The sequence below is a fragment of the Pan paniscus genome, chromosome 1, assembly GCF_029289425.2.
Source record: "Pan paniscus chromosome 1, NHGRI_mPanPan1-v2.0_pri, whole genome shotgun sequence".
Classification (NCBI taxonomy): Eukaryota; Metazoa; Chordata; class Mammalia; order Primates; family Hominidae; genus Pan; species Pan paniscus.
In genome coordinates, this window is record NC_073249.2 from 77,599,383 (window position 1) to 77,623,720 (window position 24,338).

At 36.4% G+C, this 24,338-nt stretch overlaps 1 protein-coding gene, 1 long non-coding RNA gene and 2 other non-coding genes across 12 annotated transcripts in view; 3 read left to right on the plus strand and 1 right to left on the minus strand.

Moving 5' to 3' along the window:
- DNM3 (dynamin 3) overlaps positions 1-24,338 on the minus strand; it is a 583,300-nt gene that overhangs the window by 271,779 nt on the left and 287,183 nt on the right. For 7 of the 9 annotated variants that reach the window (XM_055111556.2, XM_034940650.3, XM_003824660.4 and 4 more), the window contains one exon: positions 15,688-15,801. In XM_055111556.2, the coding sequence (XP_054967531.2) occupies positions 15,688-15,801 (114 nt within the window). Of the gene's footprint in view, positions 1-13,511; positions 14,059-15,687; positions 15,802-24,338 lie in introns of those variants that run through there. The other 2 variants (XM_034940662.3, XM_034940669.3) reach the window with 2 other exon arrangements.
- On the plus strand, positions 1,803-8,347 carry LOC117976300 (uncharacterized). Its single transcript, XR_010112036.1, has 3 exons — positions 1,803-2,559; positions 4,715-4,792; positions 6,332-8,347. It is a non-coding gene; the product is annotated as an uncharacterized LOC117976300 (long non-coding RNA).
- Positions 2,280-2,389, plus strand: MIR199A (microRNA mir-199a). Its single transcript, NR_106575.1, has one exon. It is a non-coding gene; the product is annotated as a microRNA mir-199a (primary transcript).
- MIR214 (microRNA mir-214) lies at positions 8,021-8,130 on the plus strand. Its single transcript, NR_106578.1, has one exon. It is a non-coding gene; the product is annotated as a microRNA mir-214 (primary transcript).

Sequence of the window (24,338 nt, forward strand, 5' to 3'; positions counted from 1 at the left end):
AGATTCTATTTGGTGTAGGTAGTAGAACCATTTGAGGGCATATAGATGTACAGACTAAGGTGAAATCATGGTGCAGTCTGATCAGAACCACCTTTTGTTTGCCTTGACAAAAATTTCCAAGGCATGTCTTATGGACATAAATGAAAGTGGGCAGAAGAAAGGCTTTCACTTTCTGTGGCAGAAGCAGGTCTACACCTGGAATACTGGCTGACTACTGGTTCAGTGGTTTATGGCTCCTCTATGAGGACTTCATGTGAGTAAACACACAGATACTTTGAAAAGAATGGAGTTGGTATTCACATATAATACAAGTATTAGATTGTATTTAGTCACACTTAGATCATTTCCAGTAATATGCAAGCAGTGACAGGGAAAAAAGGGAGGTGAGTCTTATGGGCTTGTGCAAGCACTATTGAATAGGCCCTAAAGACACAAGTATGGAAGCGAAAGTACAGAGATATAAAGTCATTCCTCTGACTCCTATTGATGATATAAATATTTCTATGAATGGTGTACCCAGTGCTAACCTCTGTTCCATCCTAAGATGCCAGATAATTCATGTTTATCTTATTTAATCTTCCTCACAAGATAACAAGGGCTTGTCATAACTTTTGAACTCTTCAGTAGTGTGCAATTTAATGATTCAAAAGAGGCCATTTTATGAAAAGCAAATGCTTTAGGACAGTACTCACTTGAAGCTTTTTGAAATATACAATGCAGCGTATAAAAAAGAGATATATTTTTCTACTTCTAAAAAGCATTTCAGAAGGCCAGTGGAAATGAATTGCTTTGGCTGTACTTTCTTTAAAGAATGCTAAGTTTCTTAGTCTGGTTGGTCAAATTAAATTTGGAAGCTACCTAGAAATTTTCTCGCATTTTGATCTTTAGAAGGGCAATTAATCAAGCTCTTGTTTGAGGCAACTCTAGCTTTGATCAGAATCCTATGGAGGGAAAGTGAGAGAACTACATATTCAGAATATTCAAGAGCATATATAATTGAAAACAGCCACAACAGGGAAAAGTAGATGCCAGTGGGCTGATATCTTATAACCTTTGGTCAAGCGGTACTTGGCAAATTTCAACAGATTTAGTTAACCAGAGATAAAACTAAGCCACAGAATACCATGAAAACAAAACAAAAGTATCAAAACAGAATCAGGAATTACAAGTGAAAAACAATGCTATACCTAACAGCATGGATCTACCAGAGGCGATTTGTTAGAAGACCTGAGTCGTTGTTTCGTAGTGGATGCTTCAAACAAAAACTTTAACGTTTCTTTAGGTCAAACTATAGCACAGCATTCAGAGACCCAGCCAAAATAGCTGAGGGAAACTAGGAAGGCCACATGTGGAACTAATTACTCATGTAGAGGCCATGACAAAGAACATTTCTCCAGACTTTTCATGGGGGCTTCACTTTCAGGAAGTTGCTATAATTACTGTTCAAGTCTAGAGCAGCCTGCAAGCTGCTGACAGATTCAACAGACAGGAGAAGGAGAGAAAGAGAGAGAGAGCGGGAGGGAAGGAGGCAGGGAGGGAGAGAGAGAGAGGGAGAGGGGGAGAGGGGGAGAGGGGGAGAGAGAGAGAGAGAGAGAGAGAGACAGACAGACAGACAGACAGACAGAAACTTATCTGCCCTTTTTGACGAGTGAAATACCAGAAAATAAAGTGCCACAGGAAAGCTCAAAAAGGTTTCCAAATGAGCTCTGCCTTCCAGTGTTCAACTTTCTGTTTACTATTTCATCTACCCTCTATCTTCAAATTACTTCTCTAGCCTGGGTCAGACAGTAAATTTGTACTTCTACACCAACTCACTTTCAGTTGGCCACAGCCGAACTGTACATCTTGACTCTTTTTTTTACAGCTTTTCCATACTGGGGCCCACTTCCTGCCCAGTTGAGGAAAAAAATCTGGCCTGAAGATGAAATGACTGCTTAACGTTACACTAAAACATCTGGTACCATTTTATGCACAGACCCATGTCTGAGAGCAGGCGATTCTAGCGGTCTCTCCAGCGGCACAGCGCATACCCAAACCTCCCCAGGGTGACATCATCCCATATATGGACTCTCCAGCCCAGCCCTCCCCCTTTTCCTGGTCCTAAATTCATTGCCAGTTCCCCAGTCTGCAGCAAATGTGCCACGTCAAGACTGGAAATCACAGCCCTTGAGTGTGTCTCAGTCAGCGCAGCAGAATTCAGGGGGGAAAGCTGAATGCAACCCCTGGTGCAGGAAGGGAGGCTTTTCCTGAGGACCAGGAGAGGATTTTAAGTACATAGAAGGAAGCTTCTGGAGATCCTGCTCCGTCGCCCCAGTGTTCAGACTACCTGTTCAGGACAATGCCGTTGTACAGTAGTCTGCACATTGGTTAGACTGGGCAAGGGAGAGCAACGCCATGGACTGCTGGGGACAAAATGGGCTGTTTCCAAGGAGAAGACATTTGTTTGCTCCTTTTTTGAATCTCATATCCAGTGTTTTTCTTCACAGGTTTTGCACACTAGGGACCAAGAAGCCCTCGGGGACACTGCTGAGAAAAGACTGCCGAAGGGAAGACCAGCGGGTAAGGCCTTCTTGACTGCTCACCTGGTCTGTGACCAAGGGAACCTAGGTGGGGAGCCCATGATTTGTGTTAACATGCAAGGGAAACAGAGGTACATGTGTGATGGGTAGAGATGTATTTAATTTTAAAAGAGCAAAAGTGTGTGGTATATAGTGATTTACTGTTTTTTTTTTTTTTTTGATTTCTGAAGATTGATAATTCAAGTGTTTTCTTAAAGGTTTTCCCACTTCAAAATGAAATATGAAAAAACTCATTCCAGACACTTAAGAATAGTTTAATGAGGCTACTTTTGAATTGTTTAATAATAATTCAAAGATTTAAAAACTTATATGGATGAAGGCTGTATGTATAACTTTTAACATCCCAGGACTGAAGTCATTTTTCCCCAAAGTAAAGAATACTTGCTGGTTTTTAAATGCTATATGGATAGTGCTTTTCTGAAGATTTCCTTCTGTAATATAAACAACAGGAATAATAGTACCTAACAATAAAAGAAGAACCTGCCAAGTCTTGCCTACCAGACAATGCAGATGGGATTTGCCCAGAGAAGAGCGCCGACCCACAACTTATTGAGTCAGCAACTGAGTAAATCAGGGAATAAAAACCTCTATCTTTAGATACCCCTGTAAATATCTGTTTTACATTTTTTTTAAATCAAAGAGTGGTTGATAATTGCTGCTCAGCTGAGCCCTCTTGCCTATAGCTTACAATGCTTCCACTTCTCTGAGCATTTAAAATAAGGCACTTTGTCTAGAAACCCACTGATAAAAAAGGAATTTGTAAACGAAGGCAGAAGTTTTCTTTGGTCAGTTTCCAGCTGTCCTGGAGGTGAAAGAGGGTGGGAGAGGGGGAGGAAGGTGGGAGGGAAGAAAACCCTCAAGCTGAATGAAATCCTAATAGAGAAAATAATAGAGCAAGTCTGGATTGCAATGTGATCTGTGCTGAACTTTAGAGGTCGGCCCCTTAAAGAAAGTTCTGGAAAAATGTTATTGCCTCATCCCTAATTTTCTTAACCCCCATTAATTTCTATTCCGAAACAATTCTATATAATGAAAACATCTCTTCTACAGGGTTTGTGAAAAATAAACATAATCTCTTTTGTCCTCCTTTAAAGTTACAGTGGTTCCTGAACAAATTCTTTTCTAAGTTATACATTTTGCAACAATTCAAAAATTGACTCAAGTTCTCTTTAGCAAAATATTTTATTATAAAAGATTCCCTAAGTTTTCCTTTGTCAAAACAACTTACTTTAAAAATTACCCTTCTGATCACCCCAAAATGTGTATAAAGAAAACATTAAGTATTCTCATATATTCATGATTATTAGTTAAAATATAAACAGCAAGGAGAAATTTAGCTACTTTCACTTAGATGATATAGTAAAGTTATCCTTTCATTTTCTATTGTGACTTGGAGAATTCCATATTAATTATTTTTAGTAGAACAAATGAGATGTTAAAAATCTATATAGTTTCTTTTACATAAGAAAACTAAAAAAAAGTAACTTAGAGGAGCTCATTTTTTCAAGAAATATATTTTTTCTAATTGATACAATTACTGAAGAGGAAAAATAGCTAACAAGGTACTTTGGTAATGTTTTTCTCAAATTTTCTGGGTTTTTTTTTTTTTTTTACTCTAGAAATGATTACATTTCAAAATTTGCTTTCATTTAATGTATATTTAATTTCAATTTCTTTCTTCATGTTAAACGGTCTTTTTGTTTCAAAGAAATGAATCCCTATGGGTCCCTCACCTATTTTCTCCCTCAGGATGACTTTTAGTCTGGAGATAGAAGGGACATAAGGGTGCCCCTGGCATAAGTACAGGAGTAGAAATATAAGAATTACTTTGTAAAAGGATAACCAAGGAGTTCCTGCACATGCTTGATGTGGCTCTAGCGACTTATTTTCGAGGCAAAGTTTTAACAAATGAAAACGAATAGTACTTATTTTTCAATTATATGGGCTAAATTAAAGATCAAAAGTAAAAGCTCATTTTATAAAGCTCTGCTGAATGAAGGCAGGATTGTAGTTTATGCGCTGGTACACACGCCCACATTTATATACATTATAGCCGTATCTATATCCAGGTAAATTAGAAAAATGTTTAATTTTATTTTCATATTACTTTATAAGGAGATATACAAATATTTTAGGGATCATGGAATCTATTCCAGAGGAAACTAACCAACAGTGAGCATCTTCAACTAAAACTACCCCTGGATGTAATAAGTGTAAGTATTAAAATTAAACATTATATGTGGTCATGAAGAGAAAATTGTTTCAGGGTCTGTCCAAACTACACTTCATAGAAATTTCATAATTATTTTTCATTTTAGCATGTGAATGATTGATAAATTGGACTAGGTACTGGGTTAAAAGGACTTTTCCACCATCTAAGAGAAAGGAAGTTCAGAGCCTTAGCTTCAACACCATAATTTCTTAACGGGAAAAGGATCAATCTAAAACGGTGGACTTAAATTTTCAAACTCATTTTTCTTTTAGGCCACAGATCTCAAAATCAAAGAAAGACTGTTTACTATAGGACAAAGTTTCACACTGATCACTTTCCTGTAGTTAGTCAATAGGCTTAATATCCTTCCTGCTTGGCATTCGGGCTTTCGGCCCAGATAATATGTTTATGTTTGTAAAAGACCAAAATATACTATCTACCCCCACCTCTCGCCTACAGACCACCCATGTATTTCACTCTGTGGGAAAGAGTTTAGGCATAAAAATCCTAATGAAAGAATTCTTCCCACTTTTTTGGTTGAAGTCTTAAGCTGTTATAAGATATAAAAAGTACAACTTGGTAATGTGAAAAAATTCACTCATCCACAAGCATCCATGCTCGGTAAAAAGACGCCAAAGCTTTCACTTACTCTGTAAGGGATCTGCTCTTTATAAACAATGCACTTTACTCTGCTCTAAGGAGAATAGCCCACCCATTACAATAACGTCAAAATAATAACTAAGAGACCATCACTCAGAAATCCTGGCTTAAAATAACTAGAAGGTCAGGCTTTAACCTGAGACAGGAAATTCCTGAGTTAAGATAGAAACTTTCTTACTTCAAATCCCTTCTTACTTTCATGTTCTGTAAATTAAGTAGAAATAAATATTTACTCATTTTCAAAGGTCTCTTACAAATAATTTTTATCAGTTTTAATAGTTAGAGATAACGAAGTAAAGTAGGAAAAATAATTAAATCTTCATTTTGAATTTTTTGACTTAGCGTGACAGCCAGTTTCCTGGAGTTGCTTTGGTTTAATTTCACTACAGAAGACTTAGAAGACAATTCTTTTCTTACATTTTTTTCCTTAAGAAATAAAAGACAAAAAGAAAACAAGGTGTAATAACCACACTAAAAATTACATGGTATGATAATAATACAAATAGCTCTTTTATGTTTTAGCTAGTATTTTAAGTAATAATAAACTAATATTCAACCTATAATTTGGGTGATTAAAAAAAGGTCAATATGGTTTTCAGTCTTTCATCTTTTTAACAAGTTTAGGGGCAGGTTCAACATAACAATGAAGTGTGCATATGTCACATACTTACTGTAAGTGTGTTTTAAAAATCTATCAGAAACATAAATTGTCCAAAAGCCTTATGAGTAGAACAATTGTTTTCAGCAAGATTTTTTTTTTCCCCTGAAAAACTGTTGTGGTTTTTCTGGCTCAAAAAATTTTTATATCTTGCCTTAATAAAACTGTTTTATATTAAAGCATAACATACAAACTCACAAATATTTCTTTTTATTTTTTCAGGTTGCATGCATCATTCCTTTAATTGAGCAGAGTTAACTGGATCAAATTATTTATGGGAGAGAGAGGAAAAGTTATAAAGAATTATAGTAATTTTTAATTTCCACCAATATACTCTTTGTAAGTGAATCACTCTATAATTACTTTCTGTTGCACTGAATGCAGCAACAATAACACAATAGTATTTTAAGGCACTGGTTTTTGGCATACTCTAACCTTGTAATTATTTAAATAACAGCCAAGTTTACTCATGTTTTTGATTCTGTCAAGAAAAAAAAAAAGTTCCTTTACTCGAAAGTGATGGCCGAAACAGAATCGGAAATTTATTTTCTTGAAATTACATAAATACACAGAAAATGGCACTTATTAGCTTTTGTTAAAACATTACCTTACCTAATCACTGCATAAAAGTCCAGATTTGTAGAAAATTGTAATTTTCTCAGTATATAAAACTATTTTGCTTTCTATTAAGTTTCTATTTGCTATTTTCTCAGAATTTTACAATTAAAGATAAATCACAAACTGTTTGTTTTTCTTAAAGTTCTTTGAGAAAATGTCTAATTATACAATCCTTGGACAATACTGTGTTTTTTTGGTGCTGTGTTTTTTAAGAAGTCCTACTTACTGGAATTTTGACTATTTGGATATTTTTGTTTTTAAAAGGGGAGGGGAATTTGCTTAATACTTCTAAAGATGTGAATTGATAATTGATATTAAAATAGAATTATTCTCAACTCACCAGAATTAAATTTTATATCTGCATATTTAACACTATTAGCTCATATAAATTATAAGAAAAATTTTCAAAGGATCTGGTTTTAATTTTTTGGATATGAAATGAATTTGCCTTTTCTGCCTTTTCTTAAGTACTATTTTGTAACTATATTGCACTAACTATATCCAAAACACATTCTGAGCATCACTGTGAGTAACAGCCTTCCAGTTTGTACCCTTTTGATTCACAGCATGGCCCTATAGTTAATTAAGAGGTGGATAACTTAAGCTCACAACTGCCTTTAATTTGATTTCACATCCACAGTTATAAACTTTGCATTTAAAAGGAAAATGAGACATTTAAATAGGTTCCTGTTGTTTCACATATAATTGGTAAAAACGTATTCCCTTGTAGAATCCTATTATCAAAGCATCAAATACCAAAGTCAGCAACTTGGGTTGCCAAATAAATTAGGCTCATTAATTATTTTGAAAAGGGCTGCTGTTTCCATGTAAATGATAATTTTCTTTTTCATGGACAAGGTTATGGTACTTATCTACTAAAAGAAACATGCATAAACATAGTTTTTATCTTTAACTTCAGTATTAAAATATGCAGTTTTTTGCAAAGAGGAAAAACATCTGGTTCAATTACGCTGAACTCTGACTACATGTGGGCCAGTAATAATATGAATTGGACTTAAGAATAAACCTTGTGTTTAATCTCTTTTTTTCCTTAAAATTTTAATGTGAGTTTTCTGTTAAGCAAATTATCCATGTTAGCACATTTGGAACAAATGTATAAATGTACTTTCTGAATAAAGTCAAAAGTCTAACTTGTTTTTAGTTCCATAATGTTTTAATGTTTAATTATATTGTGTATTTCTCTCCCTTTCCCCTTACTCTCCAAAATCACCAAATCTGGAAAACAGGCTGATTGTATCTGTCTATGAGCAAAGGAAACCTGAAGGAACCAAGGGCCTGGCTGGACAGAGTTGTCATGTGTCTGCCTGTCTACACTTGCTGTGCAGAACATCCGCTCACCTGTACAGCAGGCACAGACAGGCAGTCACATGACAACCCAGCCTGAATGACAACCAGCCATTGAAAGAAAGCAGCCCTCACACCATAGCATCTACACCAAGAGCTACAACCAAAATGAGGGGCTCGGGGGCCTGGGGTTTTAATCTGTTGGTTTAATACTTAACTCATGTATTATTTTATTTTGATTCAAGTATTAAAACCCACCAAAAGTAAAGTGAGTGGTGCCTATGAAATATAATAAAACCCATTTCTGAAAATGTTCCTGTGCATTCTATAGTTCTCTTTTCCTAATTGTTGTCAGCAAATCACTACCCTTGACCTTTATTGTACACAGCTTTGCAGCACCCTATATTGATATAGAAACTCAATATAACAAAACAATATAACTTCAGTCTGATGCTTAACAAAGAATAAATTATTCTAAGAATTCTTGTCCATAAACTAAGTATGGTTTTCTATGTCATGATTTTTTTTTTTTTTTTTTTTTTTAGAAGGGGATAGGGTGGAAAGACAGAGAAAAGAAAAGGGAGAAAAAGAGTATTCCAAAGGATCAAGTGCTTTGAGTTAACTCTGCCAGTCTGGGTTAACTCTGCCAGTCTGGGTCTGGGCAAAACATAGTGAAAAGACTACTATTTCCAACTAGTGTTCAACTATATTAAAATAATAGTTTCTCCTCTTTTGACATATGGAAAGTTGAAATTTTTGATACTTCCACGCGTCATGGTATACATAAATTTATGACTGAGTCATTCTTTAATTAAGAAGGTGCTTATGCTACAGTTCTAGGAGTAGAATTTACAAGGCCAACACATTCACTTGCAACCTATGCTTCCATCACTATAAACTTTCAAGATCTTGAGATGTTCAGGCAATTCATTTATCTTCAGAAGCATAAGGAAAGTGGTTAATGCACTTGAAATGTATATTTTGACACATCTTTTGAGAAAATATCCAAACTTCAGTTTATGCACTGTTAACTGGAGTGAAATGATAAGGGATGGCTTTTGTCTATGAATACTTTAAATACTTAAGGGTAAAAGGTGGGAAGATGGATAAAATTAGAAATGTGTCAACTTTTATTTAGTTCATTAACATGTTTTAGCTTCAGTATTTGAAATTAATTTTCATCTTTCTTAGATTCTGGTCAAGCTTAAAAAATGTAACACAAGGCTACTCAAAACTTTTTTCACATTTAATAATTAAACACTTTGTGTACGTATTCCTAACTAAAGCAAACTATTTTTCATTCAGCTATTTTATTTTTAAAATGAAAGTCTCAGTCTTAAAGCTAAGATCCCAGTGAGTTTCAAATTTTCTGACAATGATATTTTAACCAAACCTGACATTATAGTTTCTTTAATTAAAAAACTGAATGATGGGGCAAAACTACAAAGCACAAATATGATTAAAGTTAAATTTCTCTCATTTAAACAATCTTGTCTTATGGCAATATGTCATCTGCTAAAATTCATCTCTGCTTCTGCAAGATACATTGCACGATGCAGATTTTTGCCTTAAATAAAAGTCCCATTACTAGCAAATAAAGTCCTAAACAATACTTACAAAATGTAGAATATAAACAGGAAGACAATATAAAAATTACTCACAGAATATCGACATCGTTCTACCCAATCTTAAATGCCTTGTACCACCTGTTGCAAATGCTGCCTATGAGAGTTCACGTATGGAATTATTCTACTGGACCCTGCAAGGCTCAGGAGAGTGCTTGACAGCTCCCAGAATGAGACAATGACCTAGCCAGAACATTAAGGAGACTACACCCGTCCTTCAGACTCCAAAGGGAAAGCTAGGACGGCAGCAGAGTCATCCTAAAGTGAGGCACTCCAGGATAACATTTTCAATATTTTTCCTTAAAACATAAAGTTAACACCTTTTTTGTTAAACATTTTTTACTCAATTTTCAAAACAAATGCTTGAAAGAATGTTTTGTATGTATTTTAAAGTCATTAAATGAGGCACATTTAAAAATTTTTCTCTTCTGGGAAAGGGTAATATAAAGGATAATATTGCTCTTCCAGGATAAACTTTTGAGTAGGACAAATAATGCATATAGGGGAGTGGGTTTGAATCTAAACTCATTTTTAATAAATTTGGAATAGGATTGGCCATTATGGTTTATTGAATAATACTCTTTTTTTCAAAATTATAAATCTTTAGATAATACCAGAACATGGAAATATTTGTATGAATAATCCTATATTAAAAAAGAATAACATCAGATAGTTTATGTATGTAAAAAAATATACAACTGTGATCATGCAGAATTTTAAGTAATATAAGTGGATTAGAGTTCAATATTTACTGGGACTTTTGTGAAAATATCTAAGTTTTGGCTAACTAAATAACTTAACGAAGGAGTGTGAACAGTGTTCACAGGGTCGACGCTGACCTTTTTCACCACAGGGAGTGTGCAGATCTGGTAGGAAATATGCACAATCTTAAAAGTATAAGTGAAACTAGAAAGAGAGCTGAATATTTCTATAACTTCTTGATCTCACAACTTTGATCATCCAGGGATATAACTGTCATTTTGTTTCCTATTTCTGAAGTTACATTTGTCATTTGTTATTGTTACAAAATGAAAACAATGCTAAGTAAATATCCCTATAAGGGAATTATATAATCTCCTTATCAAGTTATCCAAACACTTCAACCCACAAAAATGAGGCCTGTAATTTCTTAAGAGTCCAAAGAATGTCCTTATTTCAATGCAGATGTTGGGTTTTCCTCAATAGTATAAGGTTAGCAGATTTCCACTGGAAACGCCTATGTTGCATTATTCTGCTTGCCTAGGAGTAGCTCATTATGATTTAAATCTTTACACACTGGGCTATAGAAATAGAATAAATATTGACTAAGTGCTTTTATTATACATAAATTAACAGTCCTCTTTCTTCAGAGATTTGAATTATCTCTTAAAATTTACACATTTATGTATTTTTAAAACAAATTTCTCATTGGTTTTAAGAAAAATAAGGCTCTTTTCTCCTTGAATCAGGGTCTCCCATTCTCCTAAAATTCACATTTTAGACATAAGTTAAAGAAAAGCCATCATTTTTTTCAAGTCTGATTTTAAAGTATTAATGTAAAATTATCTAGATCAAAAATCCATTTCAAAAAACTTTTGAAATGACAGTTTCTGTTTTATTCTCACATCTTGCTTTTTACTAAATCCCTTTCCAAAAATGTACAACATATATGGGCAATGTATGAAAACAACATTGGGAAATTAATTTTCTGTTTAAATGATTTTCAATCCAGGAAGTCACATATATATAGTCAGAGGATAAAAAACAAACAAACAAACAAAAAACAAAAACAAAAACAAAAAAACACTAACCTTCAATGATGAAAATTAACAAAATTTAAGACAATTTAAGACAATCTACCTTTAATGGTAATTTTATTCTGTAATTCAATAATTTAATTTTGACACTTGATATGCCAGGACGTGATTAATTATTATGCTGCATTTATTCATTCATTTGCTCAATGACACCTTCATTCAATCAATATTTAGTTAGTGCCTCCTATCAGTGCTATGTCCCCTGGTGGTAGGACAGGGAACAAACAATGTCTCCTGGTCTCAAGAGGCTTACAGTTTGCTGCAACTCTTAGCATGTGTGATGAGTTGTTCATGTCAATTTTCACCTTCCAAAAACATCTCTTAAATCCGTTCATTTTTATCAAATTCCACAACTCATCCCAGCCCAAGCTACCATTATCTATGCAGACCACAATAGATGTAGAAAGCAATAGCTTTCTAGTAACTCCCCAGTCCAGTTTCGCCCTCTTCCAATCCATTCTCCACAACGCAACCAAAGGAATCAGTAAAGAATTCAAATCTTATCATGTGACTCTCCAGCTTAAAAACTTCAAAGACTTCTCATCATTCTTCATATCAAAATCATCAAAATCCTCATCTTTAGAGTACCTTTCTCTTTTTGCTCCAGTCACACTGGACTTAATTACCCTCCTTAAATTAATCAGGCTCAATCCTGCCTCAGAACCTTAACACAAACCTTCTCTGACCATCCAATGTAAAGTACCCCCTACCTGTGTCCTCTATCCCAGACACTCTATGTCAACTCATCACTGGCTTTATTTTCTTCCTAGCCTGTAATCAGCATCTGCTAGGTTTTCCTATTTATTTGTATGTTTGCTTTATTGGGAAAGAGCCTTCATAAGAATAGGTACCATGAATTCCTTGCTAATCATTTTATCCTTAGTGATTAGGACAGTGCCTGGTACATAACAAGTGTTCAGAAAGTAATTGTTGGGAAATGTTCAGATGATTAAGAGCACAGCACTGACACTTAGCACCTGGCTAAGTTACTCACTCTCTTTTGAGCCTCAATTCTTTATCTCTAAAATGGAGAATGTAAATAATGTGCTCAGTGAACTATAAATACTCAACAACTATTAGCCATTATGGTGATGATCCTCCTCATTAAGATCATCATTGAGTTTGAGTTGTGGTTGCAAGTAGCATTCCCCCTAGTCATTATACCTGCTTAAATTCACGAAGGCCAGCTTTCAGTCTCAATGATGATCTTAATGATGAGAACTTCCTGTCTTGTTTCTTGAGAGTTCTGAATGAGTAACAGAAGCTAGTGACTCAATCATAGCTGTGTGTAGCCCATAATTTTGCTACCTTGAACTTAAGTGCTCCGCACCCTCACCACCAGCTACTACCCAGCCACCATCCTCCCTTGCCTGGACCATGGTCAGAGTTTCCAATCTGGTCTCCCTTCTTCCATGCTAGCCATCCCCACTCCCTTCACGCATCCACCCCATCCCACTTATTATGTACAATCCAGCAGCCAGGGCAATCTTTCTAAACCATCAATCCAATCATGTCACAACCTGTTGGAACACTCCAATCATTTTCAGTTATCCTTGTAATAAAATCCAAACCATTGGGTAGGGACTGATAAGGCCCCCATCCACTGGTACCTCTGATTTTATCTCCTGCCTTTCTCCCCCACTGTTCCTATGTCATAGCCACAGACTTCCTGTTGGATCCCATCTCCAGGGTTTTTATACTTACTGTTCCCTCTACCTGGAATATTCTTCAGCAAAATCTTCTGCACAGTTCATCATCTCAGTCTCTGCTCAAGTGGTACTTCCTTCCAATCACCCGAATCTAAAGACCCCTCCCCTATCACTTTCTAACTCAATGCCCCATTTTATTTTCTTCAGAGCATTTACTATCTGACATTTATTACTAGTCTACTTGCTTGTTAGCTCCACAGAACAGTAACTTTGTCATTTCCTCTTTTTTAAAATGATCTAAATGGATGAAACTACCCTTTCCTAGAATTTCTTCATCTAAATAATTCCATTTATTTCAAGGGTCATTTCCACTCTCACCTGCCCCCAACTACCCTCCATACCATACCTTGGTTATACACAGCACACAGAGCGGGACTATTCATGGCACTTGGTTAATATTATAACTGTGCATATTTATTTTCCATTTGTTGTAATCAAGTACTCATGAGGAAGCTACAAGGGCAGTGATTTTGTAAAGAATTATCCTGAGTCTGGAGGAGAGGAGATGAGCCAATAACCAAGAGCTCACCAAGCCTTCAAAGCTTCTTCCTTCCCTACAGAGAGCATCCTATACCTTCCAATGGGCTTATTTTCAGGACTCACAGAGCCAGACTAAAGCCACACTCCAACAGCAGTAGCTACTCCAGAGTCTTCAGTGTCTCTGCTGCTAACACCCAGGAACATGTCAATGCTGAGATGCCTGGAATTCATCTTCATAAGTCCTCTGTGGGATGAGGTTGGCTTGGACAACTCCAGGCATCTCTGGGATTCTTGCCTTTATTTGTGGTTGAAAGCATAGGCTCTGGAGCTCAACAGCCTGGGTTCAAATTTCTGCTTTGCCACCAACTAGCTGTGTGACTTTGGTAAGTTGGTTATCCTCGCCAAGACTAAATGTTCTGCAATAAGGAAAATAGTCCTGTAGAAAAGACTTTTTTAAAAAAAGGTTTTGTTTTATTTTTAGTTTTCTCATCAACAATAGGAATAGTAGTAGTTAAGGCTGAATATGGTTAAATGAGTTAATTAATACATATAAAACACTAGCCATCACTGTTATGATTCCTTAGTAAAATATTTTCTGCGGCCTTATATAACTGAGAAAGGTCCCAAGGTTTACACATATTTAAATGCACATAAATTATCATCTAAATCCTTGGAGGGAAAATATATCTAATAGAAATACCTTATTACAACTGAACAGCAAAGAAGATCATCTACTTAGTGATTTTTACATCTAGGGAAGTGTCTCTGAGCTCCTCAAGCTATGTTAAAACTAGAGCTTCCCACAGAATGACAGAGATAACTAAGCAGCCAGCATAGGAAAGAAACCACTGCTAACCCTCATACTATCACGGTGACCAAATCTACTTTTGACTATGGTCAATGACATAAAAATTTAAATACAAGCTCTTAAATAGCATTTTGTTTGGACATTTCTATAGGATTTCATTTCCCTTATTGCAGAAAGTTTAGTGGCAATCAACCTATCATCCAATATTTTTCAACACACTATTACACACAGATCTCCTGAGAAATGAAAAGTTCTATATAAGACATGAAACTTTTCCTCCAAGGAATGACAAAGGCACCCTGTAATGCTTTCAAAAGATGTCAGGCCAAGATAGGAAAAACTTTTAACTTTGAAACACATGCCCTTCGTGGCCACATGAAATTGAGAATCTCACCTGTACATAGTTTTGCTATCACAGAGTATCCTTATCTAATATTTGCATGCCGCATTATAAGTACCAAAAAATTATCAGGTCAGACCAGGGCTATTAAAAATTTCAAGACATAGTTTAATTTCTATCTGTGCTCCCTCACATTTTAATGGTATCGATTTCTAGCACTTAAATGGTTCTGTAAGACTAATATAAGTTTTTTGTTTGCACTTTTATAGCTATCAAATTTAAATGAGTAGTAAGTCACAGGACCAAAATTATTAACATCTAACATGAACCAGAACACTATAATTACCATAATTCATGCTTTTACATAGATATCAAATTCTCAAAGAACAAAATTTGTATAAACAATGATCTGAGACTCACTTGAAGACTAGCGATGTGGACATTCTTAAAAGCCTTTCATTTGAGACAGATGTCACAGGAACAATTCCAACATGCTTTATTAACTGTGCATCAATATTATTAATTTCACTCTTAAAATGTTCTATTACCTTGGGTCCTTCAACACTTTCTTTAACGAAAATTGTTTTCACTGTACCAGTACATTGACATGATTATAAAGAAGGAGGTTTTCAACTTTGATGCCTACCTCCATTTCTTCAGGTAAGCAAACATATGGTTACAGCAAAGAAATAAACAAAAAGAAAAAGAAATTTGGGCGAATATTGTAAAATTTAAAATCTATAAGAAAATAATAGTGCCTTTTTAAACAAACATTCCAAGCTTAATCTCACTGAAAGAGAACCACTGGTGTCTCAAAATTGCATAGTATAATAATATCAGTTAATTTAAAATGAGAAATACTTTAACGAGAAAACTTTATCACTCTCTGTGACTTACCTCATCATCTTTATACCAGGACAAACTTTCCGCAGTAAGGACGAACCAGTATCCCTTCGAGCCGCCTTTCATGATGCCAATGTTGCTGATGGTGAGCCACCCCTTGCGAATCACCTACGAAAAAGCAGAAATCAGCAGAGGTGTTTAGTTTAACAAAAGCCAACGGAGATTAGATGTCTTGGACTAAGAAGTTAAAAAACAAGATATTAATTGCAATAAAAATAGTATTTTCCCTCCAAACTCAACTTCCATTGAGTTATTCAAGAGAATTTATCTTCCAAAAGTGCAGATGAGTGAAGGGAAGTCTCTCCTGTCAATGAATGGAATAAAAATCTCAGACTCATCGATGGTTGAAGTGGAGTGACTGAAACAAGAATGAAGTGAGGCAAACTAATAGACTGTGTCAGGCCTACTTATGGCATTGTTGCTACAATTAAAACATATTTAGTTGACTGGATGAACAATAGACTCTCCATATCCACTGTCCCTTCCCCACTTCCAGCCTACTGGCCCATTTGTTTGCCTAGTTTGCAGCCCATCAGGATTTCCACCAGAGACCTGCCAGCAAATGATGAAAAGAAGAAACTCAATTCAATCAGTTAGCCCCTTGTTAGTCCTAAATAAGGCTGACTGAAGGAGAAAGATAAAGTAATAAACTAAAATGAAAAGTTTGGAGTTTTTAATAGTCTTAATTTATAATTTGAACAGCATATTGTAAAATTTTAAACCTATGAAGTTTAAATCTTCTGGTTGTTCTCTACCATATTACAAAATATGCAGCATCTTCATAAAATTTTTTAAACAGGTTTTAAGTTTTAAAATATTAACAACTTGGATTATAGATTTAACAGAAATTATTTATAGATAAGTATTTATATAATTTAAGGAAAAATGTGAGGTTTTTTCCCCCTCAGAGTTATTGTGAAGTTAAATTCTGTTATCCAGAGGGCATCATTTACCATGTCCTCTATACAAGATAATTTTGTTGTCACAGAACTAGAAATGAAATGCTAAATGCAATTGGATGATATTGTTCTAAGGTCAAAAACTGTCCTACACTGAAATTCCTCAATATGTTGACATCCTGAAATGTTTAAAAATTACTTATTGAAAAACTAATCAATGTAAGTTACTAAAGGAAGATGAAAATACCCTAATAATCAGATTTCATTTTTATATTGCTATTAACTTTTCTAGTTGAAGAAGGAAGGCCAATCCCAGAGAAAATTATGGAATAGACCACGGTTCTCATCACTGTCTTCCAAGCCTCTCTCCATATTTCCAGCCCCTGTCGCCCTTGATTCCCCGTTTCAGCATTGCCTTGGTGCCCAATTTCCATTTCAGTGTGCTGTTGCTTTTATAACCCCCATTTAGCATCCCTCTCCAGTCTGGGCTAATGCACTTTTCTCCACGGCTTTTTAACTCTCTACTTCACAAAGAACAGACTAATACTCAAAGTATAGTGATAGTACAGTATAGTGATATAGTTTAGCTATGTCCCCACCCAAATCTCATCTTAACTTTTAACTCCCACAATTCCCACGTGTCGTGGGAGGAAACTGGTGGGAGGTAACTGAATTATGGGGGCAGATCTTTCCTGCACTGTTCTCGTGATGGTAAATGAGTCTCACAAGATCTGATGGAATAAAAATGGAAGTTTCCCTGCACAAGCTCTCTTTTTGTCTGCTGCCATCCATGTAAGACGTGACTTGTCCCTCTTTGCCTTTCACCATGATTGTGAGGCCTCCCCAGCCATGTGGAACTGTAAGTCCATTAAACCTCTTTTTCTTTTTCTTCCCAGTCTTGGGTATGTCTTTATCAGCAGCATGAAGACAGACCAATACAGTATGGTTTCTACCAGTTATATTACAATCATTCAAATGCTTTATAAAAATACAGATTCCTGGACCACCTACCATTCCAAATGAATGAGAATGTATATATATGAAACCCAAAAATCTACATTTAAATATGTTGCCAAGGTGATTCTTATTCACAATGAAGCTTGAAGCCCATGCATGCACACATACAATCAAACTTTATTTTCCATAGAGTAAATGATCACATCTATTTAATAGTTTTGAGTAAGAAGGAGCTGGTTAAATTATTTCACACTAAGACCATTACCCACCCTACCAGGGCTTACAAGTAGCATGCTAATCATACCACTCAATGAAAATATACTAGTTATTTCGTTTTATCAGAGATGCAGAGCAAGGGTGCTGGCATCAGTATGTATAATAAATAAATATTAAATATGAATCTGAGCTTTCTTATTTTCTCGTTAAAACTACATATCAGTAGATATCTTACTATAGTACCTGCATTTCAATGGATCTTGCATGCTCCCTGGAACAGAGAAACTAGGTTATAAAAGCCATTGCAATAACCCAAGTGAAATATGGCCAGGATATGAATTAAAGCCATGATGTATAAAGTTAAAAGGAAATGAACTTACTGAAGAAATATCTAGGAGGTAAAATCAACAGGATTTATGAGTGAATGAGAGTGGGATTAGTGAGGGGGAAAGACAGAAGTAGGTGATAGTGTAGCCGGTAGCCACTAACCACATATGGTGGTTGAGCCCTATTGACTAGTTTCCATTAAGATGTGCCATAAGTGTTCAAATAAACACTGAATTTTGAAAACTTAATACAAAAAATAATGTAAAATATCTCATTAATTTAAAACAATTATTGCATGTCAAAATGTATTTTACATATATTGGGCTAAATAAAATTCATTGTAAAAATTAATTTCATGTTTCCTTTTGTTTTTTAATGTGGCTACCAGAAATTTTTTAATTACATATGTAGCTTACATTATATTTTTATTGAACTGTGTGTTGTTTTAGAATGATTCTGAAACTATCGCAGCTACCAACTTTTAAAACCAACCATTCTAAAATTCAGAAGGAATAGCGGAAAAAGACCCAGTTTGGGAAAGTGGAGGAGTTCACAAATTCAGCAAAGGCTATGCTGAGTTTGAGGTAGCTGTAGGAAACACAGATGGAGTGTGATCTGACCTCTGAAGCAAAAGGAAGAGATTAGGATGGAGGTATAGACTTGCAAGTCCTCAGCACAAACACTGGTAGCGGTAAAACTCCAAGCAAAATAGCAGTGGTTCAAGATGGAATCCTCGGGGAAATATCAACATTTCAGAGGTAGTCACAAGAGTCTGTAAAGGAATGTCAGAGAAACAAAAGCAATAAGATCATGGAAGCCAAAACCAAGGTGAATTTCAAGGAGTGTGAGGTTGGAAGTGTCAAATTCAGCAAGAAAGGGATATGACAGTACAATGCAGACATCACAGTGTCTTTAGCTATGCCAGTGTGGTGGTGGGACAAGGAGTCAGAGTTCTTTGGGTTGAAAAGTGAATGGGAAACAAAAAATGGAGACAGTGACTGGGGAGAGCTCTTCCCAGAGGAAGACAGTTAAAACCAGAATAGGTCACAGGGTCAAAGGAGGTGATGGTAGTGATAGCTGTTTTGTTTTAGGTTTCTTTCTTTCTCTCTTTCCTTTCTTTCTTTCTTTAGCATGGGCAACAATTGAGCATGTTTATTGATTCATAATTAGTAGAGAGGGCCGAGCACGGTGCTGACACCTGTAATCCTAGCACTTTGGGAGGCTGAGGTGGGTGTATCACGAGGTCAGGGGATCGAGACCATCCTGGATAACATGGTGAAACCCTATCTCTACAAAAAATACAAAAAATTAGCCCAGCATTGTGGCGGGTGCCGGTAGTCCCAAGCTACTTGGGAGGCTGAGGTAGGAGAATCACTCGAACACAGGAGGCAGAGGTTGCAGTGAGCCAAGATCGCACCACTGTACTCCCGCCTGGGCAACAGAGAGAGACTCTGCCTCGATAATAATAATAATCATCATCATCATAAGTAGAGAGTAAGAGGTTGGCGATACAATAAAGAGGATACAAGGACAAAGATAGGAGTGGATAACATGAACAGCAAAGAGAAGGGTCTAGCCTTGAATAGGAATAAAGCTGCCTCATCTTGTGAGGCCAGGGAGGTTGAGAGAGTAAGGGTGGACGTAAGTCCTTCGCGAGGAGCAGAGTAGGAGGTTTAGGAAGGTTATATTTGATCTTTCCATTTCTGTTGACAAAGCAGACAAAATTATCTGGGAGAGTGAGAGTATGAAGTTGGAAGGGAGGCTTGAAGGTAGTGATATTGAGGCAACCAGTAGTTGAGTGAGAGTGGGTACAACTAGAATTCATTTTCTTAAATGGCTGAAAGCTGAGAACAAAGAACAAACTTTCAGGGACACAATCAGCGTAATTGTGTTCTCTTTTCCAGCAGCACTTTGCACACGTGATAATGGGAATTGATCCAGGGTTCTGAGTTTCTGAATCCGGGTGACCTAAGTACAGAAGTGTAACGATGTTGAAGGTTTTAGGCAAGAGAGTAATTCAGGTGATCATCCATTCAATCTAGGTCAAGCAGAGAAATAAGGTCAGGAGGTGCCACTGGAGAGGTAGAAAATGAGAAGATAAAAGGAATAAGAGTCCAATGAAGTCAAAAAAAAAAAAAAAAAAAAGCAGGTACCGTGTAAACGAAGACAAGAATGGAGTTTTCAGAGTTTAAGCTGATGTGATGCTAAATAAATTGCCTGATCTTACTGGCACCATTAGATTCATTCCTCAAAGATGCACCACTATTTCTAGAAGCATTTAATGTTGTAGCTGAAAAGGGTATTTATTAAACATCATTTAGTCCAGTGGATTTAGTCAACTGAGCTACAGGACAATTATTTTACTAATTTTAATTTAAAAATTTAAAAATTTTACTAATAACAGTTAAAATTTTCAAAGAATGGACATACAAATAATTAGAATATATTTAAGATTATCCCTATGACATTATATCACTTGCAATGCAATATGCTTTCTAATTTGAAGGGAAAAAGAAGATTACAGCTGCCATGTTGTGAAGAAACATGACCCACATCTCTTACCAGGTACCCATGGAAGTGAGTTCAGCACTGGATGCTGTCAGCAATTAAGCTGCCATCATAAAAAGGTTAAGAAGCAGTAATCCAATCCCAGCCCTTTCTTTTACAATAAAGGAAGCACGTTTTTCACAAATGGACTTGTTTTTCTGATAACAATCAGCTCAAAATAGGATTTTAGAAAGAACAATTCCTAATGTACTTTTCACTAAGGAATTGAGGGAGAGAAGCTGCAAAATCAAAGTAAAACAATGGAATGAGATAAGAAAAGGCAGACATTCAGGAAAAATGGTCAGATCACAAGGAGTAAGACCAATAAGGGGAAATTAATAAAAAGAAAAGAAAAAGGAAAGTAAGTGGGAACAGAAGTCAAAGACTAAATAAAATTTGAAAAGAATGCCAAGACAAATAGGATTAGTGGTAGAAGCCCTTCACAGAGAAAGAGAAAATATAAAATGTTAATTTTATATTCAAATTAAAACTGCCAAAATAAATCTATTAATGTTCAGTACAACAGCCACTTACATCTTCTTAGTATTTGAATATCAAATTCTGTTTTGAGTATTTGAGTAAACAAGAACAAGCAAACCCATAATTACATGACTAGAAAGGACCTTGAGAGCTAAAAGGGCATGTTCTCATTTGTTCAGCAGGAGACAAACTGTTTTTTTTAAATTTATTGCCCATAAATATCACCCAAGCTTCTTTTGCCAAATAGGAAAACTTTGAAAGCAACTGCAAGACCAGCAATGGGAAGAGTGGAACAGCCCAGCCTCTTCTCTTGGTGATTAGCCTACCCTAAGAGAATATGTGTTCTGTTAGTTTCCTCCATGCTATGAGAAAACAGATTTTGTCAAGGTCAGCAAAACCTGTATGTTACGGGTAAGTTCAGACCCCAACATCTGGCTGACATACTGGATCATAAAATCAATACAGAGACAAGGAATAAAATCATGGGAAGGCAAAAGTACACGTGGAAGACTTCTAGTGTGGCCAAGGTCTTGAACCCTGTGAGCAGGGGGTTTGACCTTGATCTCACTTATGGTCGACCATGCAAGTTTTTTTCAGCTATGCAGCTGTCTTTTTTTTTAACTGCTGCAGCCTAGATAAAGGTTATAATCCATGCACCGTTAGATAGTTTGATCTTGGTAGATTACGAAAGCTTATAACTAGGCTTTCTCAGTAGATAAGCAGCTGCTTCTATAAAGGTAGTTCACATACCTTGGAGCCTACCTGGCCAAATGCTGGGGAGCTGCATGGGCTCCTCGAAGGCAATGGACAGTCCAGTCACCCAGTTGGTTAGGAAAGATCTACCTTTGCGAGCACAGGCATCCTCAGGATACAGGTTACTTGTCCTTGAATTTGGCTAGCAGACTCGTTTCTAAGGCATGCCTGAGACAGGGATTTAACTATAGGGAAAAGAGTCTTCCCATTTACAGGCCTGGCAGGCCTCGAGAGGTGAACTAGATTTCCTAATTTTATACTATAAGGTAGCTGAGGTCTGTACATACCACAATGCACTCTATAGGTTCTAGTGTTAACCTGTTAGAGCCAGGCCTAGGAAGGAAGGGTTAGATCAGCTGCCATCAGTGCCATTCTGTGCTCTGGGCCAGGGCAAGAAGGGAACTGTGGAGAGCTAACCTTAACTGGTGTGGCTTATTTACAGACTTAAGGGTCTCTCCCACCCCACTTACTCTTCTCCTAAGCACATGCTTTCCAGCTGGCTCTGGATTAATGAGATAGAGGGGAGAATGTCTCCTCAGGAAGCCTAGGCTTCTTAGACCAGTGAATTTTGTAACAGGAGGCAGGAGGAGAAATGCAAAGGAAAAAGGAAAGTAAAAATTAGGAGGTTGTGAATATGCTGTATGGAAAAGGAAGGCAACTGAAAAATATCCTGGTGGGTAACTGGAGCTGTGGTCCCTGCAAATTCCTGAATTTTGCAATAGACACCCATGTTTCAAGTGTCCTTCTCCAAGAGTATGCACATAGATGGCTTTCCCCCTTGACGGTAAATGCATGGTGGCAAAGCTAACTTCTTAAAAACACCTTTGGGAATGTAATTCTTGAACTTTTGTATCTAGGAACTTCACAGTAGGAGAGGATTCATATTCACATTGAGGAGGGGGCTCACAAAATTCCCATGTCTAGTTTGTTGAATATTTTATTATTAATGTATATTAATTATTTCATTTGATCATTGCAGAATTTCTGATAAGCTATAGAAACAGCATGTCTGAACATAATTTGAAACAAGAAATAAGGAGCAAACGTGTAACCTTGTACATAGGCTGGCCTTGAAGCGGACTCTACAAATGCACTGCTTTGACCCCTTTCAGAACCTTCTGTCCACTAGTGGTGCTAAGAGGATGCCCATAGGAGCTATGATTAGCTTTGGGGGAGTGATATCAAGAAGGTAGAAGCAGAACTGATAGAGCTTTGACTTCTTACCTCAAAGAGGGATAGCCACAGCCCTGGTTGGCCACCAGAATAAGGATTAAACTCAATGGAATAAAAGGTGGGAGAAGGTGGAGCAATATCGCTGAGGGTTGAGGAATGGAGAGGCACTCTTGTTGTTTCCTCACTCAGTCCTCCCCAGGAGGAGTAAAGTGACTTCTCACATTGATCTGGATGGACAAACAGGGAAGTGTAGTCCTGGGCCTATCTTTCTGCCATTCTTGCCCCCATTCATCAAGGGAACTCGCCTGCCCACAGAGGGTGTATGCTCTAACAGTGGAAGGAAGGGGGTCATGCCTGCAGTTTTCAGGGACAAGTTCAATTCAGGAAAGTGTTCAAAAGTCTCTCTCACCTAAGACACTTATCAGTCAGTCATCCAGTATTTCCTGAATGCCTATGATGGATCAGGTACTGTGCCAGGTGCCCTGGCCCCAGAAACACAAGTGAGGGCCACCACAAATATGCCCAGGTGTGACTTGTAAGTGGCCAGCTATATGGTAGAAAATAGATTTTCACATCTGATGAACTAATGCTATGACAGAGATAAAGAAGTTGTGAAAACAAGAAAATAAGATGAAGTATATATGAAGGGATTTAAAGAATAGTGAAATTGAGACACAAAATAATCAAATATTTGATGAAAGGTTGTTTTTCTTTGTTTTCAAGACTCTACAAGACTCTATAAAATCAATTGTTACTAATACGAATGAATTGGCTAAGTGACTTTTTTACATTTGGATGTTACTTCCTGGTTTTAACCTTCTAGGAAATGAGAGTTTCCTAAGTATCTAAAATAGGCAAAGAATATAATAATTTGACTCCATTTTTAGAAATTCAGGAATAGTAACAATGGCTAACATTTACTAAATATTACTCGGTGCCAAGCACTATGCTAAGAGCTTCACACACATTATTTCTTTTAATCCACATAATAATTCTATGAGGGAAGGAACATTTTCCTCCCTGATAGGCGAGGAAAATGAGATTGTACTTCTATTTAACTGACAAATCCATGTTTGTAATAAACAGGTCTTCCTTGTAGGAGTTTCCACACTGTTTGCCATTTTACTCCAATTTGCAGAGCACGCTTAGAGGATTCAGCAATTGAATAAAATAAAACCTCTCTAGTGGACTGATTTCAGAGCCCCCACCCTTAACGCACACACATACAACAATGTTGGCTACAGTATGGCATCTAATGGCAAGCAATTGGAAGCAACCCATTTTCCTAACAGG